Source organism: Cetorhinus maximus, chromosome 13, assembly GCF_964194155.1.
Source record: "Cetorhinus maximus chromosome 13, sCetMax3.hap1.1, whole genome shotgun sequence".
NCBI lineage: Eukaryota > Metazoa > Chordata > Chondrichthyes > Lamniformes > Cetorhinidae > Cetorhinus > Cetorhinus maximus.
Genome location: NC_135891.1, coordinates 118,952,005 through 118,974,711, shown reverse-complemented (window position 1 = coordinate 118,974,711; position 22,707 = coordinate 118,952,005). Strand labels below are relative to the sequence as shown.

At 44.1% G+C, this 22,707-nt stretch overlaps 1 protein-coding gene across 1 annotated transcript; it reads left to right on the top strand.

Annotated features, from left to right (window-relative positions):
- Nucleotides 1-203: 203 nt before the first annotated feature.
- babam1 (BRISC and BRCA1 A complex member 1) lies at nt 204-17,416 on the top strand. The gene is made up of 8 exons (XM_078556201.1): nt 204-1,036; nt 3,402-3,460; nt 4,826-4,946; nt 5,774-5,852; nt 6,406-6,430; nt 7,658-7,787; nt 13,040-13,126; nt 15,987-17,416. Exons 1-8 carry the CDS (start codon nt 227-229, stop codon nt 16,185-16,187), a joined length of 1,512 nt encoding a protein of 503 aa, XP_078412327.1. The 5' UTR covers nt 204-226; the 3' UTR covers nt 16,188-17,416.
- The last annotated feature ends 5,291 nt before the right edge of the window (nt 17,417-22,707 follow it).

The window sequence follows — 22,707 nt, the reverse complement described above, 5'->3', positions numbered from 1 at the left end:
AGTTTCTTCCCATTTGGCTGCTATGGGCAGAAGTGGATTAGGAACGACATCTCCCACAATAGCCCGCGACCAGGGCTGGGCGGGGCCGCGCCGCACTCTGGGATTGTAGTCCTTCTTGCGCCATCAGCCGCCGGACACAGAAGCGGAAAGAACTACAGCTCCCAAAAGGCCTCGCGCGTCAGGCCACGCCCCTTTCCGAATTTCCGCTTTGCGCAACGTCGTAAAGATGGCGGCGGTCGCTGAGGACGGGAGGGAGGCTCCCGCCGGCTCTGAACCCGAGCCCGAGGCTTCCGGCCCGATGGAGCAGCGGCCCAGCACCCGCTCCAACCCCGAGGGGGCAGAGGACAGGCAGGATCCGCCCGGGCAAGGGGCGCAGGCCGGCAGTAGGGAGGGAGATGGGGAGGCCGGGACTGAGAGTCCAGCAGCCGGGGGAAGGACCAGGAGCAGCCGGAGGAGGCACCAGGAGCAGGAGCCCCAGGCCCAGCCCCACACCCAGCCCCACACCCAGTCCCAGTCCCAGTCCCAGCCCCACACCCAGTCCCACACCCAGTCCCAGCCCCACACCCAGTCCCACACCCAGCCCCAGCCCCACACCCAGTCCCACACCCAGCCCCAGTCCCACACCCAGCCCCAGCCCCACACCCAGTCCCACACCCAGCCCCAGTCCCACACCCAGCCCCAGCCCCACACCCAGTCCCACACCCTGCCCCCATTCCAACCTCAGCCCCAGCCCCAACCCCAACCCCCATATCAAAGTCAGCCCCAATCTCAATCCCAGAGTCAACCCCAATCTCAACCCCCAAATCAATCCCAATCCCAATCCCAATTCCTGTCCAAGCCCCAGTCCTTACCCCAGTCTCAAAGCCAGCCCCAGTTTCAAAACCAGTCTGCGCCCTCAGGCCAATCTTCATTCCTGCCCCAATCCCAAAGCCAACCCCAGTTTCAATCCCAACTCCAGTTGCCGGCACAATTCCAAAGCCACCCCCAGCCTGAGACTCAGATCAGGACTCCGAAGGTTAACTGCCCCGAGAAAGTGGTGAGTTTTGTTGAGGTTACGCTGGCACGGCTTCACCAAAAAAAAATGGAATGTATAAAATAGTTTGAAGAAGTTTTGTAGGTTTTTTTCCGATTTAAAAAAAAATAGTTGAGGATGATCCAGTGTCCTGTGAAACGTGCTAGTTGCTGAAGATTGTATGAAGGAAGATGGGTAACGTAGGATGTTGAAGTGCTGCTTCATTTGTTTGGGAAGGTGGCAGGTGGAGATCTCAGTATTTGGAATGATTTAGGTAGACAGTATGGAATTTGGACATTCTGTAGAAGGGAATGGGCTTGTTAAGTTGAATGGACTTTTCTCAATCTATTCATATGTTCTAGTTTATGATCTGTAAGGGTATCATGAAAGCTACGTTACAACCGCAGCCGATATTATTAGCTGAGCAAGCTAAGTCCCAGAGGGAAACTTGTCTTACTGGTCATAACTATATATTTTTTTTGCATTTTGAAAACGGCGTTGGGGGTGGTGGGCGTGGGTTGGGAACTTCTGATCCCAGAAACATAGAATCCCACTAACACATTTATGATTTAAAATTTAAAAAATTATTAATAAGGAGAAAAAACCACTCACTCACGAGTAAAATTACAAAGTTGAAACAGTCGTACAGAACATTCCCCCCCCAAAAAACATGGGCCAGAACACACATGTAAACTACGTGGCAACAGCTCCCTTATAGATTTTTAACCATAAAAATCCAGTAATATTACCCAAGGCAAAAACTGCTGCTACTTTAATAAGGTATACCACATGACTTCTCACTCTCTTCCGCTCTCCTGTGGAACCAAAAGAAGTTCAGAAACAGACTGCTTTCTGAAAACAAAGACTTCTCTGGTTTGAAACAGCTTTTCTCATCATAGAGCTGGTCTCAGGACATTTCCCCCACACAACTAAACATCTCCCTTAAATGTATTTGTTTTGTTTTCTTCCTAGACTTTATTGTCCTAAGCCCCTCTTTGAACTCAACTTTTTCCAAAATATAAAAATCTTTCATGTCTGCATATTGTCTCCACTTTCATGTCAAATAAAATTGAATAACATTTTCTTGTTTACTTATGAAACCTTTGTAAGTTGTAAAAGTCCCTTAAACACTCTTTGACATTTAACAGCTGAATAGCCAAGTCCTTGCCTATCACCTAATGCAAATTTTAAAATCCAACTTATTTACTTGTAATCCCAATTTCACCATAGCCTCTTATTACAAATGCATGCATCTAATACATTTACCTTTTATCTCTCAATTCCCACAGGCAGGCTGCCTTTACTAATCTTCCACCAGTTCAATTACCCACGGGGAGAGACACACATGCATGCACACAGCCTTCTTTATGGAATACCACCATATTCCCAAAAATATTTTAAAAGATAACATCTATATTCACAGCTGTCACTGTCTATTGTTATAGGAGAGGTAAGGAAAATAACATGGAGAAGGAGAAAGTCAAGAGTAACTCTGACAATTAGTATAGCAGAGTCACAAATGTACAGCCATGTCTTGGATCCCAATCGGAACTCTTGAGCCAAACCTTTCATCTTGACCCAATTCTAGAGATGGAATCACTCTCAAAACAGTATCTGAACCATGAATTGTAACATACTTCAAAACTTTTGTCTTTCCAAATGGAAATTATGCCTGGAGAGAGTAAGTTGAGCTGTGTAAGGGCATAATAAATAGGAGCAGATATAAACAATTCAGCTGTTTGTGCCTTCTCCTCCATTCATTAAGAACATAGCTTATCTTCTACCTCAATTCCACCTTCCCACACTGTTCCATATCCCTGATTCTCTTAGTATCCAAAAATCTATCGAGCTCGCTGTTGAAATTGCTCAACAACTGAGCATCCACTGCCTTCTGGATTAGAGAATTCTAAAGAATCATAACCCTTTGAGCGAAGAAATTTCTCCTCATCTCAGTCCTAAATGGCTGAACTCTTATTCTGAGACTGTGACCACTAGTTCTAGACTCTCAATTAAGGGGACAACATCCTACCAGCATCAACCCTGTGAAGCTCCTAAGAATTTTTCAAAGGCAAAATATTGAGGGTGTTGAAAATCTGAAATAAAAACAGAACATGCTGGGACTACTTGGTCGATCAGGCAGCAACTTTGGAGAGAATGACCAAGTTAACGTTTCAGGCTAGTCACCATTTGTCAGAACACATCTGATGAAAGGTCACAGACCTGAAACGTTTAACTCTGCTTTTGTCTCCTTAAGAATGTTATATGTTACATTGCGATCATCTCTCATTCTTCCTGAACTCCACGGAATATTGTCAGTTATCTGCTTATCATGTAGGGAAAGGACTCTAGAAAGAGACAGGCCTCAGGTTTTCTTCCATTCTCTTTACAGATCATCTGTTTGGACCTTTCAGAGGAGATGTCACTGCAGAAGCTGGATTCGATGAATGGGTTAGGATGCTTCATGCTAATATTTTGACACACCTTATGTCACCAGCTACTGAACGGGCAGGGGTTCTTTCCTCTAGAAAAGAGAAGACTGAGGGGTGACCTAAGAGTTTTTTAAAATTATGAAAGTGTTTGATAGGAAAAGTGCAGAGAACAAAACTAGGGGTCATAAATATAAGACAGTCACTAATAAATCATTTGGGAGAAATGTATTTACCCAGGGAATGGTGAGAATGTGGAACTCGCTACCACAGGGAGTGGTTGAGGCGAAGCTGGATAAACACAAAAGGGAAAAAGGGATAGAAGGATATGTTGGTAGAGTTGTACAGGAGGTTTTTCATGTGGAGCTTGAAGATGGCAGACCCCTGTACTGTAAATTTTATCTAATTAGCGCTGTGTGGATGTGATTTGGGTGTTAATGCTTTATATTTGATCAATTTGTGCCATCTGATTTGGGAATCATGTTCAGGATTACATAGGTTATACAGCACAAAAACAGGCCATTTGGCCTAGCCAGTCCATGCGGTGGTTATGCTGGATTCGAGCCTCCTCCCATCTTTCCTCATTCAAATCTATCATAACCCTCTATTCCCTTCTCCCTCAAATACTAGTCTAGCCCCCCTTAAATGCATCTGTACTAGTTGCTTCAACTACTCCCTGTAGTAATGAGTTCCACATTTTCACCACTCTTTGGATAAGCTTGTTGGCATGTCTACGTCCAGTGGTCCCTGACCCCGGTTATAGGCTTTGATCACAGTTTGAAATAGTCGGGTTGTGCTGCTGGTGGGGAGGCTAGTTGCTATTGTGTTTGACTGCAGATTTGGTCGAGTGAGAGAGGTTATTGTATTGCTGTGATTGGGATTTTAGATTTTAATGTGGAAGTGCTGTTGTGTGTTGAATCTGACAAACCCCTAGATGTGAGCTTTTTAGGCTTTATCTCTGGAGTTGTAAAAAATTATTTTCATAGGATATGGGCGTCACTGGCAAGGCCACCATTTGTTACCCGTCCCTAATTGCCCTACCATGGACGCCACCAGGAGAGCCGGCAGTCTGCAACCAATTTGGACCACTCCACGCGATAGCAAGAAACAGCTGAGCACAGTCAATAAGCAAAGGCTGTGGCTCTGGCAACATCCTGAGTGCAATGCTGCAGATATGTACTCCAAAACTATCTGAAACTCCAGCCAAGCTGTTCCAGTTCAGCTAAAACACAGGCATCTACCTGAGAAAGTTTTAAAAAAAAGTGTCCAACTGAGTTGACAGTGCCTTTGGCATAGTGAGGTTATTGGACTAGGGGTGTTACTGCATTGACTTTGATCAAGCATTGGGAGTTGTTGAATTTGATTTTGGTTCTTTTTGTCTATTCAGTTCAAAAACGAATGCGTTGAACATCGCTCAGAAAATGATTGAAATGTTTGTCCGGACAAAGCACAAGATTGACAAGCGGCACGAATTTGCTCTCGTGGTGGTGAACGATGAGGTCACTTGGGTAAGAACAATGTATCAGTCTAAAATAGGGGAGGGGGCCTGCACGATAGGTTCCACACATTTCCATGATGTAATCCCAGTAATCTACGTTAGGATGAACCTTACCCATTCATAGTTGATCAACGAACAAATGATTTGTTGATTGTTTATGATTTTAATCTGTCTGTCTTTCAATTACCCATTCAGTTTTGCCATGTGAACAGTCAGTGTACTTTTTTTATTCATTCATGGGATGTGGACATCATTGCCCATCCTTCATTGCCCTTGTTCAGGGGGCATTTAAGAGTCAACCACATTGCTGTGGGTCTGGAGTCACGTGTCGACCAGACCAGGTAAGGATGCCAGATTTCCTTCCCTAAAGGACACTAGTGAACCAGATGGGTTTTTGCAACAATCGACAATGGCTTCATGGTCACCCTTAGACTTTGAATTCCAGATTTTAAAAAAAATTATTGAATTCAAATTCCACCATCTGCCATGGTGGGATTCAAACCCTGGTCCCCAGAACATTATACTGGGTCTCTGGATTACTAGTCCAGCGACACAATACCACTACGCCATCAGCTCCTGAAAGAGTAGGGAATAGAACCAATCGGATAGCTCGTTCAACGAGCCAGCACAGGCACGATGGGTTGAATGGCCTCCTGTCCTGTAAAATTCTGTTTCTTTATTGCCAAGCTCAGTCCACTAGAAGGCACTAGAATGAAATGTTGTTTACGTATTGGCTAGAGATCAAGTGGCATTAAAGCAGATTGTCCTCTTTGTGTAGTACTGGTGTGAGATGTGGCTATTACATTACATTTCTATGTCCCCTTTCTCTCCTTCCAGTTGTCAGGATTCACCTCTGACCCCCGGGAGGTTTGCAGCTGCCTGTATGACCTGGATACGAATGTCTGTGAGTCATTCAGTATCCTTTTGTAATGGATCCAAAAATCGTGGAATGGAATACATTGTCACAGCGGGTGCTTACTGCAAGACTTTACATCAATATGTTCATTCTATGCCTAGTATTCGAGAGTGTACTGACTTTAAGGTGTGGAAGCCCCTGCTGTGAGACGCTATGTGCAGTGTTGTTATCAGGAGCAAAGTAACCTACCAATACATGTCAAAGTTTCATATTGGGAAAACAGTGAAAAAAAAGTCTCCAATAATAATACATTCTGGCCTTTCAAACCCTGGCTTAGGTCTGAAATGAGCATTTTCAACTGTATAACACTAGGGCACAGGACTGGGGGGGTCAGGTCTGTCACTGCATAACGCTGGGGTAAAATACTGGTGCGTGCAGCACTGTCAGTGTATAATACTGGGGGACAGGTCTGTTGCTGCATAACACTGGGGTACAGCACTGATGGGGACAGGCCTGTCACTATGGCACCATGAACCTATTGGGCTGAATGGCCTGTTTCTGTGCTGTAGATGTTAAATAATTCTTTATTCTTTTCCTTAAAGTGTATTTTCAGATCTGGATGGACTATTTAACCTCATGTGAGTGCTCATGATTATTAAATGGAGTTTAGCTTGAGTTGGAATGTCCAGTGAGTGTTACTTTGATATGTTCTGCCATTGGTGGGTGTGTGGGGTGGGGGAAATTCCCATACCGGTTTAAGTTACCGCTGAATCTGGGTTTTGGGTGGGTGTGGGGGGTGTGTGTGTGGGTTGGGTTGTGGTGGGGGGCGTGGGTGTGGTAGGGGGGTGGAATTCCCATACCGGTTTAAGTTACCGCTGAATCTGGGTTTTGTTCTGATGACACTTCCCATTAAAAAAGTTAAATTTTAAACTAACCTCTGGGCCTATTGATAGTGTGGAATCGAATGTGCAGGTCATAATTGCCTTTGGATTAGAATATTCCTTTTTGGGAGGCAGTGACAGTGGGCGTCTTCTTTCAGAGACTGCAAGAAAGACTGGATTGTATTTCTGTAGCGCTTTTTAGGACCTCAGGATGACCCAAAGTGCTTTCTAACCAATTAAATGCAGTCATTGTTGTGATTTGGGAAGTTTAGCAGCCAAGTTGTGCATTGAAAACACTGATAAAGAGCAATGTATTAATGACCAGCTAGTCTGCTAAGTGATGTTGGTTAAGGGATAAATATTGGGAGAGTTCCCCTGTCCTCTTCCGAAACAGTGGGACATTATATTTTACATCCATCTAAGAGGGCAGACTGGACATCTGTTTAACATCTCATCTGAAAGACGGCACCTCTGACAGTGCAGCATTCCCTCACTACTGCACTGGGAGTGTCAGCCTAACTTTTGTGTTAAGGTCTCAGGGGTGGGATTCAAATCCACAGCCCTGTACCTTGGAGATGAGAGTGTGCTACCCACTGAGCCATGGCTGATTGTGATGGATGTAGATTGCAGAACGAAATACTAATATTGGATCAGCTCAATCGAGCGTGTACAATTCAACAGTATTGTTGCAGGCCTAGAATGAGATTTATCAGAATGGTTGTCTGGCTTTGCAGTGAATCATGGACACTCTCGCCACCCCTAGACTGTGAGTTCTGCAAGCCATTTGACATTGGGAAAGTAGGAATCATAGCCGAAAAGCCCAATGTCCTACCACACTCTCCAGTCTTGGGGAAGAGGTCAACCTGAGGTTAATAAATGGCGCTTTGATGCTCTTGCTCTGAGATCAGCTCTCTCCGTGGCCATTATCAACCTCCGCGAGCTTATTACTCTGATCAATTCTTTTTTTAAAATCTGATCCCGCAGACAGCAGAAGATTGAGTTGCCAGTAACGGAAAATGTTCAGACTATCCCACCACCATACATCGTACGGATGATTCTGGTCTACATTCGAACACCCTGCCACCCACAGGCCATCTCCATTGAGCGGCTCAGTGTGAGTAGGGCATGAGATTTCTCTTCATGCTTGAATCTTGTGTTAATCATATCTCTGCCTCCCTGCCCATCCCAGCCAAAACCTGGCCGAATGATGCTGGGACAGGGCATTGTCTGCTACTTCATTCAAGTGGCCAATCCTCATGCATGAGTATGGAGGGGGAAAATGTTATCATCATTTATCACATGGCTGTTTGTGGGATCTTGCTGTTTGCATATGGCTGTCACTTTTCCCTGCATTACTAGATTTCAAAAATGAAGGCCTTTGTGAACTCCTGGCCAGTCATTTAGGACAGATGGAAGGAAAAAGTTCTTCACTTAGAGGGTTGTGAATCTGAAGAATTCACTGCTCCAGAGGGCTGTGGATGCGCCGTCCTTGAGTTTATTCAAGTCTGAAATCGATAATTTTTTTGGGCACTAAAAGAATCGTAGGATTTGGGGATTGGGTAGGAAGGTGAAGTTGATGTAGAAGATCAGCTGTGATTGTATCGAATGGCGGAGCAGCTTTGACAGGACGAATTGCCGATCCTGCTGTTTATGTTCCCATGAGAGGCGCTATATAAATGCAAGTTCTTTTGGACAGTGTGTGTCTACTGGGAGTTGCCCCTCCAGGAACGGGGGAGGTCAGAGCCCTGGCCAGTCCTGTCCTCTGCCACTACTCACATTTACTTCACAGAAACAAGGCACTGGGCAGTGAGCAGGATGAACTCTGGATGATCTTCCCTCTTTGACCCAGGGTACTAAGGTCAGAATTAGCCTTGTATTGCCACTGCAGCTGAAATCAGCCAACTCGGTACAGATCGGGAATCAAATCAGGGCACTGTATTTGCTACTGAGCCATTGGTGGTGCCCCTCTTTGGAAAATTTAAAATCCTAGAGAGTACAATTAGCAGGATGGAATAGAAGGACTGAACTTCTTAGTCAGTCTGGGGAATGTTACCAGAGAATGCAATTGAAGTGAGCATATGGGATGAGCAGGCAACTATGTGTTTCTGGAGAAAGATGGGATTGGGGGATTGAGGAATATGTGGGTTTGAGGTATGGGGGATGTGAGATTAAGGGTAGGATTGGGGAATATGATTGGGATGTAGGATTGGGGGATATGGTGGGAGATGGGATTGTTAGGCCAATTGGACTTTTTTTATTGCTGAAATTTCTTGTGTCCAATAATAAATCTCCTGCTGCCCTGACCACAAACACAGCTCTGACGAAACCCATCACCCTAGATTTCTGTCTTTTTATACTCGGTGACAGAGCATCCACAGCTCTCTGGGGTAGAGGATTCCAAAGATTCACAATCCTTTGAGTGAAGAAATTTCTTCTCGTTTCAGTCCTAAATAGCTGACCTCTTGTGGGGCATTCTAGAACGAGAGGCCATAGTTTTAGGCTAAGGGGTGGTAGATTTAAATAGGTGGTAGATGTGGAGGAATGACTTTTCTCAAAGGGTCATGAATCTATGCAATTCACTACCTCAGAGTGCAGTGGATGTCAGGACGTTGAATAAATTTAAGGAGGAGATAGACAGATTTAATTAGTAACGGGTTGAAAGGTTATGGGGAGAGGTGGGAAATTGGAGTTGAGACCGAAATGAGATCAGCCATGATCGTATTGAATGACGGGGCAGGCTCGAGGGGCTGAATTGCCTATTCCTGCTCCTAGTTCTTATGTTATGTTCTATGTTCTTATCCTGAAACTGTGGCCCCCAGTTCTACACTCTGGACTTTCCAGCTTGGGGAAACAGCCTCCCATCATCTACTCTGTCAAAGCCCTTCTTTATACATTTCAATGAGATCCCTTCTCATTCTTCTAAACTATAGGGAATATAGACCTAGTTTACTCAATCTCTCTTTATAGGACAACCCCAATGTCCCAGGAATCTGCCAAGTGAACCTTTGCTACACTCCCTCTGAGGCAAGTATATCCTCCATTATGTGAGACCAAAATTGTACAGGTGTGGTCTCACCAAGGCCGTATATAATTGCAAGAAGACTTCCAATCCCTTTGTAATAAAGGCTAACTTACCATTTGCTTTCCTGATTGCTTGCTGTATTGCATGTTAACTTCCTGTGATTTGTGTACAGTGCCACTCTCTGAATAGCAATGTTTCTGCAGTCTCTCTGCATTTAAAAAATATTTTATTTTTCTTGTTTTCATACCAAAGGAGATAACATACTTCCCCATATTATATTCCATCTGCCATGTTCTTGCCCATTCAGTTATGCTGTTGATCCCTCTGCAGCCTCTGTGTCCTCACGGCACACTTTCCCACTTATCTTCGTATTGTTAGCAATTTTGGAAACATTACACTCATACTTCTAGGCCATTGATATAGATTGCAAATAGCTGGGACCCCAGCACCGATTTTGCAGCACCCTGTGAGAAATAGCCTGCCAACACAAAAAGGACCCATTTATTCCTACTCTCTAGATAAAAGCAAAATGTTGTGGATTCTGCAAATCTAGAACAAAAACAAAAATACTTGGAAAAACTCAGCAGGTCTGACAGCATCTGCGGAGAGGAATACAGTTGACATTTCGTGTCCGTATGACCCTTCATCAGAACTAAGAAGATAGAGAAATGAGGTGAAATATAAGCTGATAGAGGGGGGTGGGACAGGTAGAGCTTGATAGGGGGCCAGTGATAGATGAAGGCAAAGAAGAGATTGCCAAAGATGTCATAGACAAAAGGACAAAGGGGTGTTAACAGTGGTGATATTATCTAAGGAATGTGGTAATGGGGACATTAAGGGTAGCAAGCAGGACAAGCTAGTGGCAGATGGCCCTAGTGGGGGTGGGGTGGGGGGAAGGGATCGAAATGGGCTAAAAGGTGGGAGATAAAACAATAGATCAAAATAAATTTAAAAATAGGGGGAAAAGAAAAATAAATTGGAAAAAAAAATTAAAGGGGGTGGGGATGGAGGAGAGAGTTCATGATCTGAAATTGTTGAACTCAATATTAAGTCTGGAAGGCTGTAAAGTGCCTAGTCGGAAGATGAGGTGCTGTTCCTCCAGTTTGCGTTGAGCTTCATTGGAACATTGCAGCAGGCCAAGGACGGACGTGTGGGCATGAGAGCAGGGTGGTGTGTTGAAATGGCAAGCGACAGGAAGGTCTGGGTCATGCTTGCGGACAGACCGAAGGTGTTCCGCAAAGCGGTCACCCAGTCTGCGTTTGGTCTCTCCAAACGCAGACTGGGTGACCGCTTTGCAGAACACCTTCGGTCTGTCCGCAAGCATGATCCAGACCTCCCTGTCGCTTGCCATTTCAACACTCCACCCTGCTCTCATGCCCACATGTCCGTCCTTGGCCTGCTGCAAAGTTCCAGTGAAGCTCAATGCAAATTGGAGGAACAATACCTCTTCTTCTGACTAGGCACTTTACAGCCTTCCGGACTGAATATTGAGTTCAACAATTTCAGATCATGAACTCTCTCCTCCATCCCCATCCCCCTTTTTCCAATAATTTATATAGATTTTTCTTTTCCCACCTATTTCCATTATTTTTAAATGTATTTCCATCCATTGTTTTATCTCTACCTTTTAGCCCATTTCGATCCCTTCCCCCCACCCACACCCACTAGGGCTATCTGTACCTTGCTCGTCCTGCTTTCTACCCTTAATGTCACCTATTAGCACATTCCTTAGATAATATCACCACCTTCAACACCTCTTTGACCTTTTGTCTGTGACATCTTTTGGTTATCTCCACTTATCACTGGCCCTCTATCCAGCTCTACTTGTCCCATCCGCCCTTAAACCAGCTTATATTTCACCTCTTTTCTATTTTTCCTTCGTTCTGTTGAAGAGTCATACGGACTCGAAATGTTAACTGTGTTCCTCTCCGCAGATGCTGTCAGACCTGCTGAGTTTTTCCAGGTATTTTTATTTTTGTTTTGGATTTCCAGCATTGGCAGTTTTTTGCTTTTAAATTACAGGATATTTATATATTTACAGAATGGGCAAACAGATAACAAATGAAATTCAACACAAACAAATGTGGGCTGGTGTTAGGAAAAATAGAGGGGTCACATTGCTTGAAATGTCATGCCGGCACAGACACAATGGGCTGAATGGCCTCTTTCTGCACCGTTACTTTTCTATGGTTCTATGGTGTGAATCTGGATGAGGTAGGGGAACAAAGGGATCTCTCGGTACGGACACACCAATTACTGAAGGTTGTGTCACAGCTTAACAAGGTCAGAAAATAGCAAATTAAGCACTAGGTTTTATCTGTAGTGGGATAGAATTGAAAAGCAGGGATGTTATGCTGAACCTGCATTGAACCTTGGTTAGACCACACTTCCAGTACTGCGTGCAGTTCTGGTTTCCTAAATTATAAAAAGATATAGAGGCACTGGAGAGGCACAGAGAATATTTACAAGGATGATATCAGAAATGTGGGTTTACAAATCAGGAAAGTATTGACAGGCTTAGGTCTCCTTTCTCTTGGTAAAAGAAAGCTGAAGGGTGACCTAATCAAGGTATTTAAAGTAATGAAAGGTTTTGATGGAGTGGTCACAGAGAGAATGTTTCCTCTTGTGGGGAAGAGCATAACTTAGAGGCCATCAATATAAGATAGTCACCGAGAAATCCAATCAGGAATTCAGAAGAAAGAATTTGGAACTCGTTACCACAGGGAGTGGTTGAAGTGAATAGTATAGATGCATTTAAGGGGAAGCTAGACAGCTTATGCAGGAGCAGGAAATAGAGTTATGATGTTAGATTTAGATAAGGAAAGAGAAGTGGAGGCTCGAGTGAATCATAAGCTGTTGTGTGGACTGGTTGGGTCGAATGGCTTGTTTCTATGCTGTATATCCAATGTAATCCTATGTTGTTCATGTTGTTCTATCCCTTCACCTTCAAAAACCTCCCAAGACCCTACATCTTCAATGTGATAAGAATAGCAGGCCATTCAACCCTTCGAGCCTGCTTTGTCATTCAGTTAGATCATGGCTAATCTGTATCTCAACCCCATTTACCTGCCTTGCTTCAGTAACCCTTAATACTCTTGACCAACAACAAACTCAATTTTTGCTCCTGTCTTGTTACCTGCTCTTAGTGTTTACTTGGTATCCAGCCCCCTTGAGTGAAGCACTCTGCAATGTTTCACTGGGTTGAAGGTGTGGCAAATGTAGTTTCTGCTTTTTAAAAAAAAAGCACTTGTCGAAGGACCCAGAGCATTACCCAGTGTGACGTGTTGCACCTCCTTACTTGATGCCTGATATAAACCCTGCGTTTTCTCCACTTCTGTCCTCAGAAAATTCTGCAATCTCCTTACTTTTTCTTTGACATGATTTACATTCACAATGGGACAGAAGAAATGGACGAGGATTCCATCTGCAAGGTAGGGTGTGTTTTGTACTTATCTATCACACATGCTCTTTTTTTTCTCTTTCTCTTGTGCTCCTGTACTTGGCCTGTTTATAGAACCATAGGAAAGTTAGGTCACAGAAGGAGGATGTTGAGCCTATCATGTCTGCACTGGCTGAAAAAAAACTAGCCGTCCATTTTAATCCCACCTTCCAGCACCTGGTCTGTAGCCTTGCAGTTTACAGTACTTCAGGTGCAGATCCAGGTAGGTGCCTTTGAAATGAGTTGAAGATTTCTGCCTTAACTACCAATCCGGGCAGTGAATTCCAGACACCCACCACCCTCTGGGTGAAAAAGGTTTTCCTAATAGCCCCTCTAATAATAGCCCCTCTAATCCTTCTACCAATGACCTTAAATCTGTGCCCCTTGGTGATTGACCTCTCTGCTAGGGCAAACAAGTCTTCCTTGTCTACTCTATCTAAGCCCCTCATAATTTTGTACACCTGAATCAAGTCACCCCTCAGCCTCCTCTGCTCTCAGTATAACAACCCAACCCTAGTTTTATGAAGCTAGCTGTTTCTCATGTTACCATGCAGTAGCAACATGAGTGGTATTTGCCACTAACAGGATGCTGCTGTCAAGCCAAAAAGATGTTTTGCCTATCACATAAATGAGTATTTTGGTGTATGAATTTCAGTGCCAATGTGATGCTAGGTATGTAGGCCGTATGTCCCAAAGACTGTCGGATCGTATCAAACAGCATGGCCCAGTGTTCACACTGGTCAAGGTACAGACTGTACCCAACCAGCCCGTGCTTGCAAAACTCAAAACACAGTGTCCAGTATTAGGTGTGATTCTGCGATTGGACAACATTTGCTAAATAGTCCTCAGTGTGCTAAGAATTACACTGACACCAATTTAAGATTGTAAGTTGGGTTCACAATGTGGTATATTTGCATGTATTGAAAGCTACATATATTCATAAACAGGGCCCTGTTCTTTGCAGAAAGAAAGAACTTGTACACACATTGCGCCTGTTTCAGCTAAGCAAAATAAGTGACAGCCATTCGCTAACTCATTCCTCAGGGCAATGTCTTGACCAATCGGGGTCAAGCTGTCTGGTTTAAATTTCAAACAGTGCTTGGCAGTTAACTGTCAGTCACCTTGGTGCATTCTCCATGGCAGCGCATCTACCAATCAGAGTCCACTTGTCAACCATTAAGAAACTCTTCTCATATAGTTTAAATTTTGTTTTTCCCTTATTATTCTGGCAAAGTGTGCTGATGAGTGCAAGATGAAAAACTTCGACATGTCTCTTTTTTTTCAGCAAAACCCCAGCCTAGCTAACCTTTTCTCATAGCTGCAATTTTCCAGCCCGGGCAACATTCTTGTAAATCTCTCCTGTACACTCTCCTGAACAATTATGTCCTTTCTGTAATGTGGTGACCAGAACTGTACGCAAAACTCCAGCTGTGGTCTAATCAATGTTTTATACAGTTCCAGCATTACATCCCTACTTTTGTATTCTATACCTTGTGCAGCAAAGAAGGCATATGGAATTCTCTCCTTTATCATCTTATCCACCTGTCCTGCCACTTTCAGGGACCTGTGGTCATGTACTCCAAGGTCTCTCACTTCCTCTACCCCCCTTAATATCTTCCTGTTTATTGAGTATTCCTTTCCTTTGTTTACCCTCTCAAAATGCATAATCTCACACTTCTCCGGATTGAATCCCATTTTCCACTTTCCCGCCCACTCAACCAAACTCAATCGTTCTGGAGCCTGCAGCTATCCTCTTCACTGTCAACTACATGGCTGATTTTTGTGTGATCTCCAAATTTCCCAATCGTGCCTCCCACATTTAAGTCCAAATCATTAATATGTACAACAAACAGCAAGGGCCCCAATGCTGAACCCTGTGGAATGCCACTGAAAACCACTTTCCATTCACAAAAACATCTGTCGATCATTACTCTTTGTTTCCTGTCACTGAGCCAATTTTGATCCAACTCACTTATACTCCCCTGTGTCCCATGGGCTTTTACTTTCCTGATCAGTCTGCCATGTGGGACCTTGTCAAATGCCTTACTAAAATCCATGTAGACCACATCCACTGCACTACCCTCATCGACCCTCCTTGTTACTAGCTCAAAAAATTTAATTAAGCTAGTAAGACACAACTTTCCTTAAACAAAACCGTGCTGACTATCCCTGATTAATCTGTGCCTTTCTAAGTTACAGTTTATATTGCAGCTTTTTAACCAAGGTGGTGCAAGTCCTCCCGAGGAAGTAAAGAATGAACCTTCATTTATACAGCACCTTTCACAACCTCAGGAGGTCCCAAAGCACTTCACCACCAATGAGGTGTTTTTCAAATGTCATCACAATTGTAGCAAAATGCAGCAGCTAAATTGCAACCAGCAAGATCTCTTAAACTGTAATGAGATAACGTACCTATTAATCTCTTCTTGGTGTTTTTGGCTGAGGAATAAATATTGGCCAGGAATACCAGGAGAACCCTTTAACTTTTCTGCAAATAGTGCCATGGAATGACAGAACAGACAGAGCCTTGGTTTAAAGGCTCATCCGATCAGCACCTATGATAGTGCAGCATTCCCTCAGCACTGCACTGGGAAGTGTCAGCGTAGACTTTGTGCTCATGTTTCCGGAGTAGAGCATGAACACACCATCTTATGACTCTGAGGCCAAATTGATAAAGGGTGCCAGGAAATATAATTCCGGAAAATGCAACTCACCACCACCTTCTCAAGCGCAATTAGGGATGGGCAATAAATGCTGGCCATGAATATGGATAACAAAAGTGACTATAATCATTGTGTTTTTTTTTACAAATTCGAGAACGTGTGTTTAATTTTTGTTTTTTTTTTGTACAGGAAGTTTATTCATTTTTCAATAACTTGGATACAAAGGGGACCAGCTACAAATATGATGTGTCACTCACCGGGCAGGCTGTGGAGCTGCATAACTGCATGGCCAAGTTACTGGCGCACCCGCTGCAGAGGCCGATCCAAACTCATGCGGTTTATAGCCTGCTTGAGGACGAGGAAGGAGTGGAGGTGGAAGCGACTGTTTGATGGAAGAACATTGGCACGAGAAGTGAATTAAAACCCTCTCTCTATCTATCTATACATTAGAGAAGTCTCCATGTGGGTCTGTGTGCATACACGGTCTTGGTTAATCTGCAAGTATTTTGCTTCAGGACAACCGAGTTCCTTAATAAATCTGAGTGTTCCTTGAGTTGAATCCCCAATAACACATGTTCAGCTTTATCATTGAGCGGTTTCTACTCTCCTGTTCCAAATGGACTATTCTTCCGCTGTTATGGGTTGAATTCTACCTGTTCAGTCTATGACAACTGATGGCACTTTTCCTGTGAAATTGGAGAACAGCATAATTCAAACCCGGGATGCTTTTGGGAATCATTAGTAAATTGGCACCAAAAATTACACAAGTCAATGTACTTCAACAGTGAATGACAAATTCAACTCTTCCCTCGATTATACAACCATCATCTCCCATTCGCACCCCCTCCCCCCACCCCATTTTATAAATTATAGACCTGTACCCTATAGCATTTTTTCAAAGAAGAACAATGAAATGCACCCCAGTCTCCTGCCTGATTTTCATCCCTCACTCAGCATCACTAAACAAGCCTAGTTTGTCTACATTACAACACTGTGCTTCGCTGGCTGTAAAGTGTTTTTATATAGGTGCCTCGCCCTGTAACTCCAGCCCATTCTGGCCTTGGCTGGATGTGGCGTTGTGCTACAGTGAATGCTTGTGTGCACTGGGAATTCTTTCTCGCTGTCACACTGAGGTTGAGCTGTGGCATGAGAGTATCCTCACTTTCTGGTAGACTACAGACTTCTCCATTGCGTTGGAATGCTTTGGCTTCAGGACCCACTGCAGAGACTTGAGCACATAACCTAGCCTTATACTTTGTGCAGTACTGAGGAAGTGCTTTGTCACTTTCGGGCATGGTGTTCAATCAGGATCTCGTCTTTCTATTCCAGTTGGATGCTAAAGATTTCATGGCATTATTGGAAGCAGGGAATGGGGTTTCTGGCAACCAACTCATCCCCAAAACACGCAATCAGACGATGATTCATTCTAATATGTTTGTGACTTTACTGTGCATGATGGCTACTGTGCTTATAAAATCTTCACACTTCAGAGTAATTCATTAGATGTGAAGAGTTTCAAGAGGTTTAAAACGCATAAGCGATATGTAAATACAACTGTGTTGAAGGAAAACAATTATTGCCGATCTGTTTTTAGCAAGAAAATAAAGCTACTGAAAAGATCTTCTGTATCTTTAATGTTACACAGAATGTTCAACAAAAACAGGCTATTCAGCCCAATGCTGGTCCATGCTCCACATGAGTCTCCTCCCAACCCTGTTCATCTCACCCTATCCTTCTATTCCTTTCTCTTGTGTGTTTATCTAGCTTGCACCTCTTTGACTTGTCTTGCTGATTGCTTATATGTAAAATCGCAACCCAGGTATTTCTCCTGCTGGGTTCTGTTAGCAATGGTGGTGAGGCCAGAGACAAAGCAACTGATCTTTATTCTTTCATGGGATTTGGGTGTCGCTGGCAAGGCCAGCATTTATTGCCCATCCCTAATTGTCCTTGAACTGAGTGGCTTGCTAGGCCATTTCAGAGGGCACTTAAGAGTCATTTTACATATAAGCAATCAGCAAGACAAGTCAAAGAGGTGCAAGGTGGTTAAACACACAACAGAAAGGAATAGAAGGATCCATTGCTGTGGATCTGGAGTCCCATGTAGACCAGACAGGGGAAGGACAGCATTAGTGAAGCAGATGGGTTTTTAACCAACAATCGATAGTTTCGTGGCTACCTTATATATATATATATATATTCCAGTTTTATTAATTGAACTTAATTTCCACCAGCTCCTGTGGTCTGATTTGAACCGGTGTTCCCCAGAGCATTAACCTGGGCCTCTGGATTACAAGTCAAGTGACATTACCACTACGCCACCATCTTCCCATGGTGGGGGATTATAATGTTGGAGGAGGTTGAGAGACAAGGTGGGAGTCAGGTTGTGGTGTGATTTGCAGAATGCCCACTTGGTTGAGGAAATTGTACTTTTATTAGAGCACTAAGCACCTTATCCAGAGCTGGTCAGCAAGAGACGAGGAGACATTCAGGAAAGCAGCAGAGAGAGATTCCTAATATTGGAGCTTATGAGGAAAGATCACAAGATAATTCCAGAGGAGGAAGGCCATTCAGAATGACTGTAAAATTCCTTCCCACTGTAGGAGCTAATTGGTTCTTAAATGATTCTGAGTTTTTCATCACCAGTAATCCAACTGGGAACCTGGTCCATCTATTGGGGTTTTTTTCTCAGTCCTGAATTTGCCAACTTCTGGTTTTGAGCCGGGTACCATTTGCAATTCAAAGTAAGTTTTCAGATTTATCTTGTATAGTTTTGGCCTTGGCTCAGTAGCTGTACTTTCATCAGTAGGTAGTAGGCTATTCCAGAGACCTGAACATGTAACCAAGGCTGATAACTGCACTGTCGGAGGTGCTACCTTTCAGATGAGACGTTAAACCGAGGTGCTGTTTGCCCTCTCATGAATGCAAAAGATTCCAGCGCTCTACTGAAATAGAGCAAAGGAGTTCTTCTGGTGTCCTGGCCAATATTTATCCCTCAGCCCTAAACATTATGATAATTTATCTCATTGTTGTTAGTAGGAGCTTGCTGCTGTGTTGACTGCTGCATTTTTCTATATGATAACTGACAACATTACAAAAATACTTCATTTTCTGTGAAGCATTTTGTGGTGTCCTGTAGTTATGAAAGGTGTGATATGAATGCAAATCTATATATGATTAATGAGCAAAGATTTGGCCGAGTTGGCTTGCTTCATTTGTATTTATCTCGCAACCTAGGCTTTCCAATTCCCTTTTCTATGGTAATATTTGCAGCGGTTTCATTCCATGATTTCACACTTCCACACCCTCCCTATTGGTCAACTGACACATTAACCTCATAGTCTTCCCACACCAATTGGACAGTGAACAGGCTCTTTGGATGATTCCGAATTGTCAGTCAAATACCCCCCACCACCCCTTTCTGCTTTTTTATACTCCTATGATTTTTCTCTCTGGTTTCCCTCCGTTGTCCTGGCCCATTCATTCATGGAGGCTCCAGGAAAATCCATGAGGATTTGCTAATTTGAGGGTGCCTGCAGACTACAGGTCAGAAAAAAATTAATAGCATTTAGGAGGAGAGGTAACAAATTGCAACATAAATCAATAAGCAAATAAATAATGAGTTTCAATATTGGAGACACAATCTCCTAAGTGACTACAGCTCGAAACAGTGGTCCAGTGAGATTTAGGGGTCCCTCTACATAGTGGTCAGATTCAAAAAAGAATTACAAAGGCTAATGGAATGTTATCCTTTATAAGGAAGGGCTAGGATATAAAACAGGAAGATTTGCTACAACTATACAACACCTTGAATAGACTGCATCTAGAGTAACCGTGTGTAGTCCTGGGCATTGCATCTTAGAAAGGATGTTGGCCTAGGAAGGAAAGCAGAGCACAGATTTACCACAACATTACCATTTTGCCAAGGGTTAGATTAGGAGGAGCAGTTACATAAATTAGACTTGCATTCATTGGAACATAGAAGATTCAAGGGGGGTTTGATTATGGATTTTATCAGGGAGATGGTGGTGTAGTGGTAATGTCACTGGACTCATAGCCTGAAGGCCCAGGTCAATGCTTTGGCAATATGGGTTCAAATCCCATCATGGTAGCTGGTGGAATTTAAACTCAATTAATAACATTTGGAATAAAGCTAGTATCACTGATTGGGACCATGAAACTGTCATTGATTGTTATAAATATCTTACTAATGCCCTTTAGGGAAGAAATCTGCTATCTGTTGTTGTCTGGCACACTGACCCCTACCTTGTGGGGGCTGAGCGTCAACTCGCAGACACTTCCTCCTACCTCTCCCTGGACCATGACCCCACCACTGAACATCAAGCCATTGTTTCCAGGACTGTCACTGACCTCATCTCCTCTGGAGATCTTCCTCCCACAGCTTCCAACCTGATAGTCGCCCAACCTCGGACGGCCCGCTTCTACCTCCCATCCAAAATCCACAAACAGGATTGTCCCAGCAGACCGATCATATCAGCCTGTTCCTGCCCCACGGAACTCATTTCTCGTTATCTTGACTCCCTTCTCTCTCCCCTCGTCCAGTCCCTTCCCACCTACATCTGTGATTCCTCTGACACCTTACGTCACATCAACAATTTCCAGTTCCCTGGCCCCAACCGCCTCCTCTTCACCATGGACGTCCAATCCCTCTACACCTCCATCCCCCACCAGGATGGTCTGAGGGCTCTCAGCTTCTTCCTCGAACAGAGGCCCGAACAATCCCCATACACCACTACTCTCCTCCGTCTGGCTGAACTTGTTCTCACACTGAACAATTTCTCCTTTAACTCCTCTCACTTCCTCCAAATAAAAGGTGTGGCTATGGGTACCCGCATGGGCCCCAGCTATGCCTGTCTCTTTATGGGATATGTGGAACATTCCTTGTTCCAGTCCTACTCCGGCCCCTTCCTACAACTCTTTCTCCGGTACATCGATGATTACTTCGGTGCTGCTTCATGCTCTCGTCGGGACCTGGAAAAATTTATTAATTTTGCTTCCAATCTCCACCCCTCCATCATTTTCACATGGTCCATCTCTGACACTTCTCTTCCCTTTCTTGACCTTTCTGTCTCAATTTCTGGTGATAGACTGTCCACCAATATCCATTACAAGCCTACCGACTCCCACAGCTACCTCAACTACAGCTCTTTACACCCCGCTTCCTGTAAGGACTCCATCCCATTCTCTCAGTTCCTTCGCATCCGTTGCATCTGTTCTGATGATGCTACCTTCAAAAACAGTTCCTCTGACATGTCCTCCTTCTACCTTAACCGAGGTTTTCCATCCACGGTAGTTGACAGGGCCCTCATCTCCCGCGCATCCGCCCTCACGCCTTCTCCTCCCTCCCAGAAACATGATAGGGTGCCCCTTGTCCTCACTTATTACCCCACCAGCCTCCGCATTCAAAGGATCATCCTCCGCCATTACCGCCAACTCCAGCATGATGCCACCACCAAACACATCTTCCCTTCACCCCCCCGGCAGCATTCCATAGGGATCGTTCCCTCCGTGACACCCTGGTCCACTCCTCCATCACCTCCTACTCCTCAACCCCCACCTACGGCACCTCCCCATGCATACGCAAAATATGCAACACCTGCCCCTTCACTTCCTCTGTCCTCACCGTCCAAGGGCCCAAACACTCCTTTCAAGTGAAGCAGCATTTCACTTGCATTTCCCCCAACTTAGTCTACTGCATTCGTTGCTCCCAATGCGGTTTCCTCTACATTGGAGAGACCAAACGCAGACTGGGCGACCGCTTTGCAGAACACCTTCGGTCTGTCTGCAAGAATGACCCAGACCTCCCTGTCGCTTGCCATTTTAACACTCCACCCTGCTCTCCTGCCCACATGTCTGTCCTTGGCTTGCCGCATTGTTCCAGTGAAGCTCAACGCAAACTGGAGGAACAGCACCTCATCTTCCGACTAGGCACTTTACAGCCTTCCGGACTGAATATTGAGTTCAACAACTTTAGATCTTGAACTCCCTCGTCCATCCCACCCCCTTTCCGTTTCTTCCCCCTCCCTTTTGTTTTTTCCAATAATTTATATAGATTTTTCTTTTCCCACCTATTTCCATTATTTTTAAATCTATACCTTTTATGCCCTTTTAGTCTTATTTCACCCCACCCCCACTAGAGCTATCTGTACCTTGCGTGTCCTGCTATCCATTCTTAATTAGCACATTCTTTTAGATAATATCACCACCTTCAACACCTCTTTGTTCTTTTGTCTGTGACACCTTTTGGTTATCTGCTCCTATCACTGCTTGCTTGTCCCTACAACCCCCCCGCCCCCCCAACCTTAAACCAGCTTATATTTCACCCCTCTCCTATTTTTACTTAGATCTGTTGAAGGGTCATGAGGACTCGAAACGTCAACTTTGTTCTTCTCCACCGATGCTGCCAGACCTGCTGAGTTTTTCCAGGTATTTCTGTTTTTGTTTTGGATTTCCAGCATCCGCAGTTTTTTGTTTTTAAATCTGCTATCTTACCTGGTCTGGCCTACATGTGACTCCAGATCCACAGCAGTGTGGTTGACCCTTAACTGTCCTCTTAAATGGCTCAGCAAGCCACTCAGTTCAAGGGCAATTGGGGATGGGCAACAAATACTAGCCTTGACAGAGACACCCACATCCCATGAAAGAATTGATAGGGTAGATAGAAACTATTTCTGTGAAGGGAGTAGACAGGAGTCGAGGACAATGCTTAAAATCAGAGTCACACCACTCAAGAGAAAAGTTAGGAAAAACTTTTTTTACACAAAGGGAGGTAGAATTATGGAACTCTCTCCCATAAAACAATGGATGTTAGCTCAAATTTTGAATCTCAGAACACTAGAATTTTGCTAGTTAAAATGATTAAAAGGATGTTAATGGCTATGGAGCCAAGAGA

Coding starts and splice junctions, on each gene's coding strand:
- babam1 (XM_078556201.1), top strand. CDS start 227: ATGGCGGCGGTCGCTGAGGACGGGAGGGAGGCTCCCGCCGGCTCTGAA. Junction 3,461..4,825: donor AAGCTGGATTCGATGAATGG/GTTAGGATGCTT, acceptor TTGTCTATTCAG/TTCAAAAACGAATGCGTTGA. Junction 13,127..15,986: donor ACGAGGATTCCATCTGCAAG/GTAGGGTGTGTT, acceptor TTTTTTGTACAG/GAAGTTTATTCATTTTTCAA.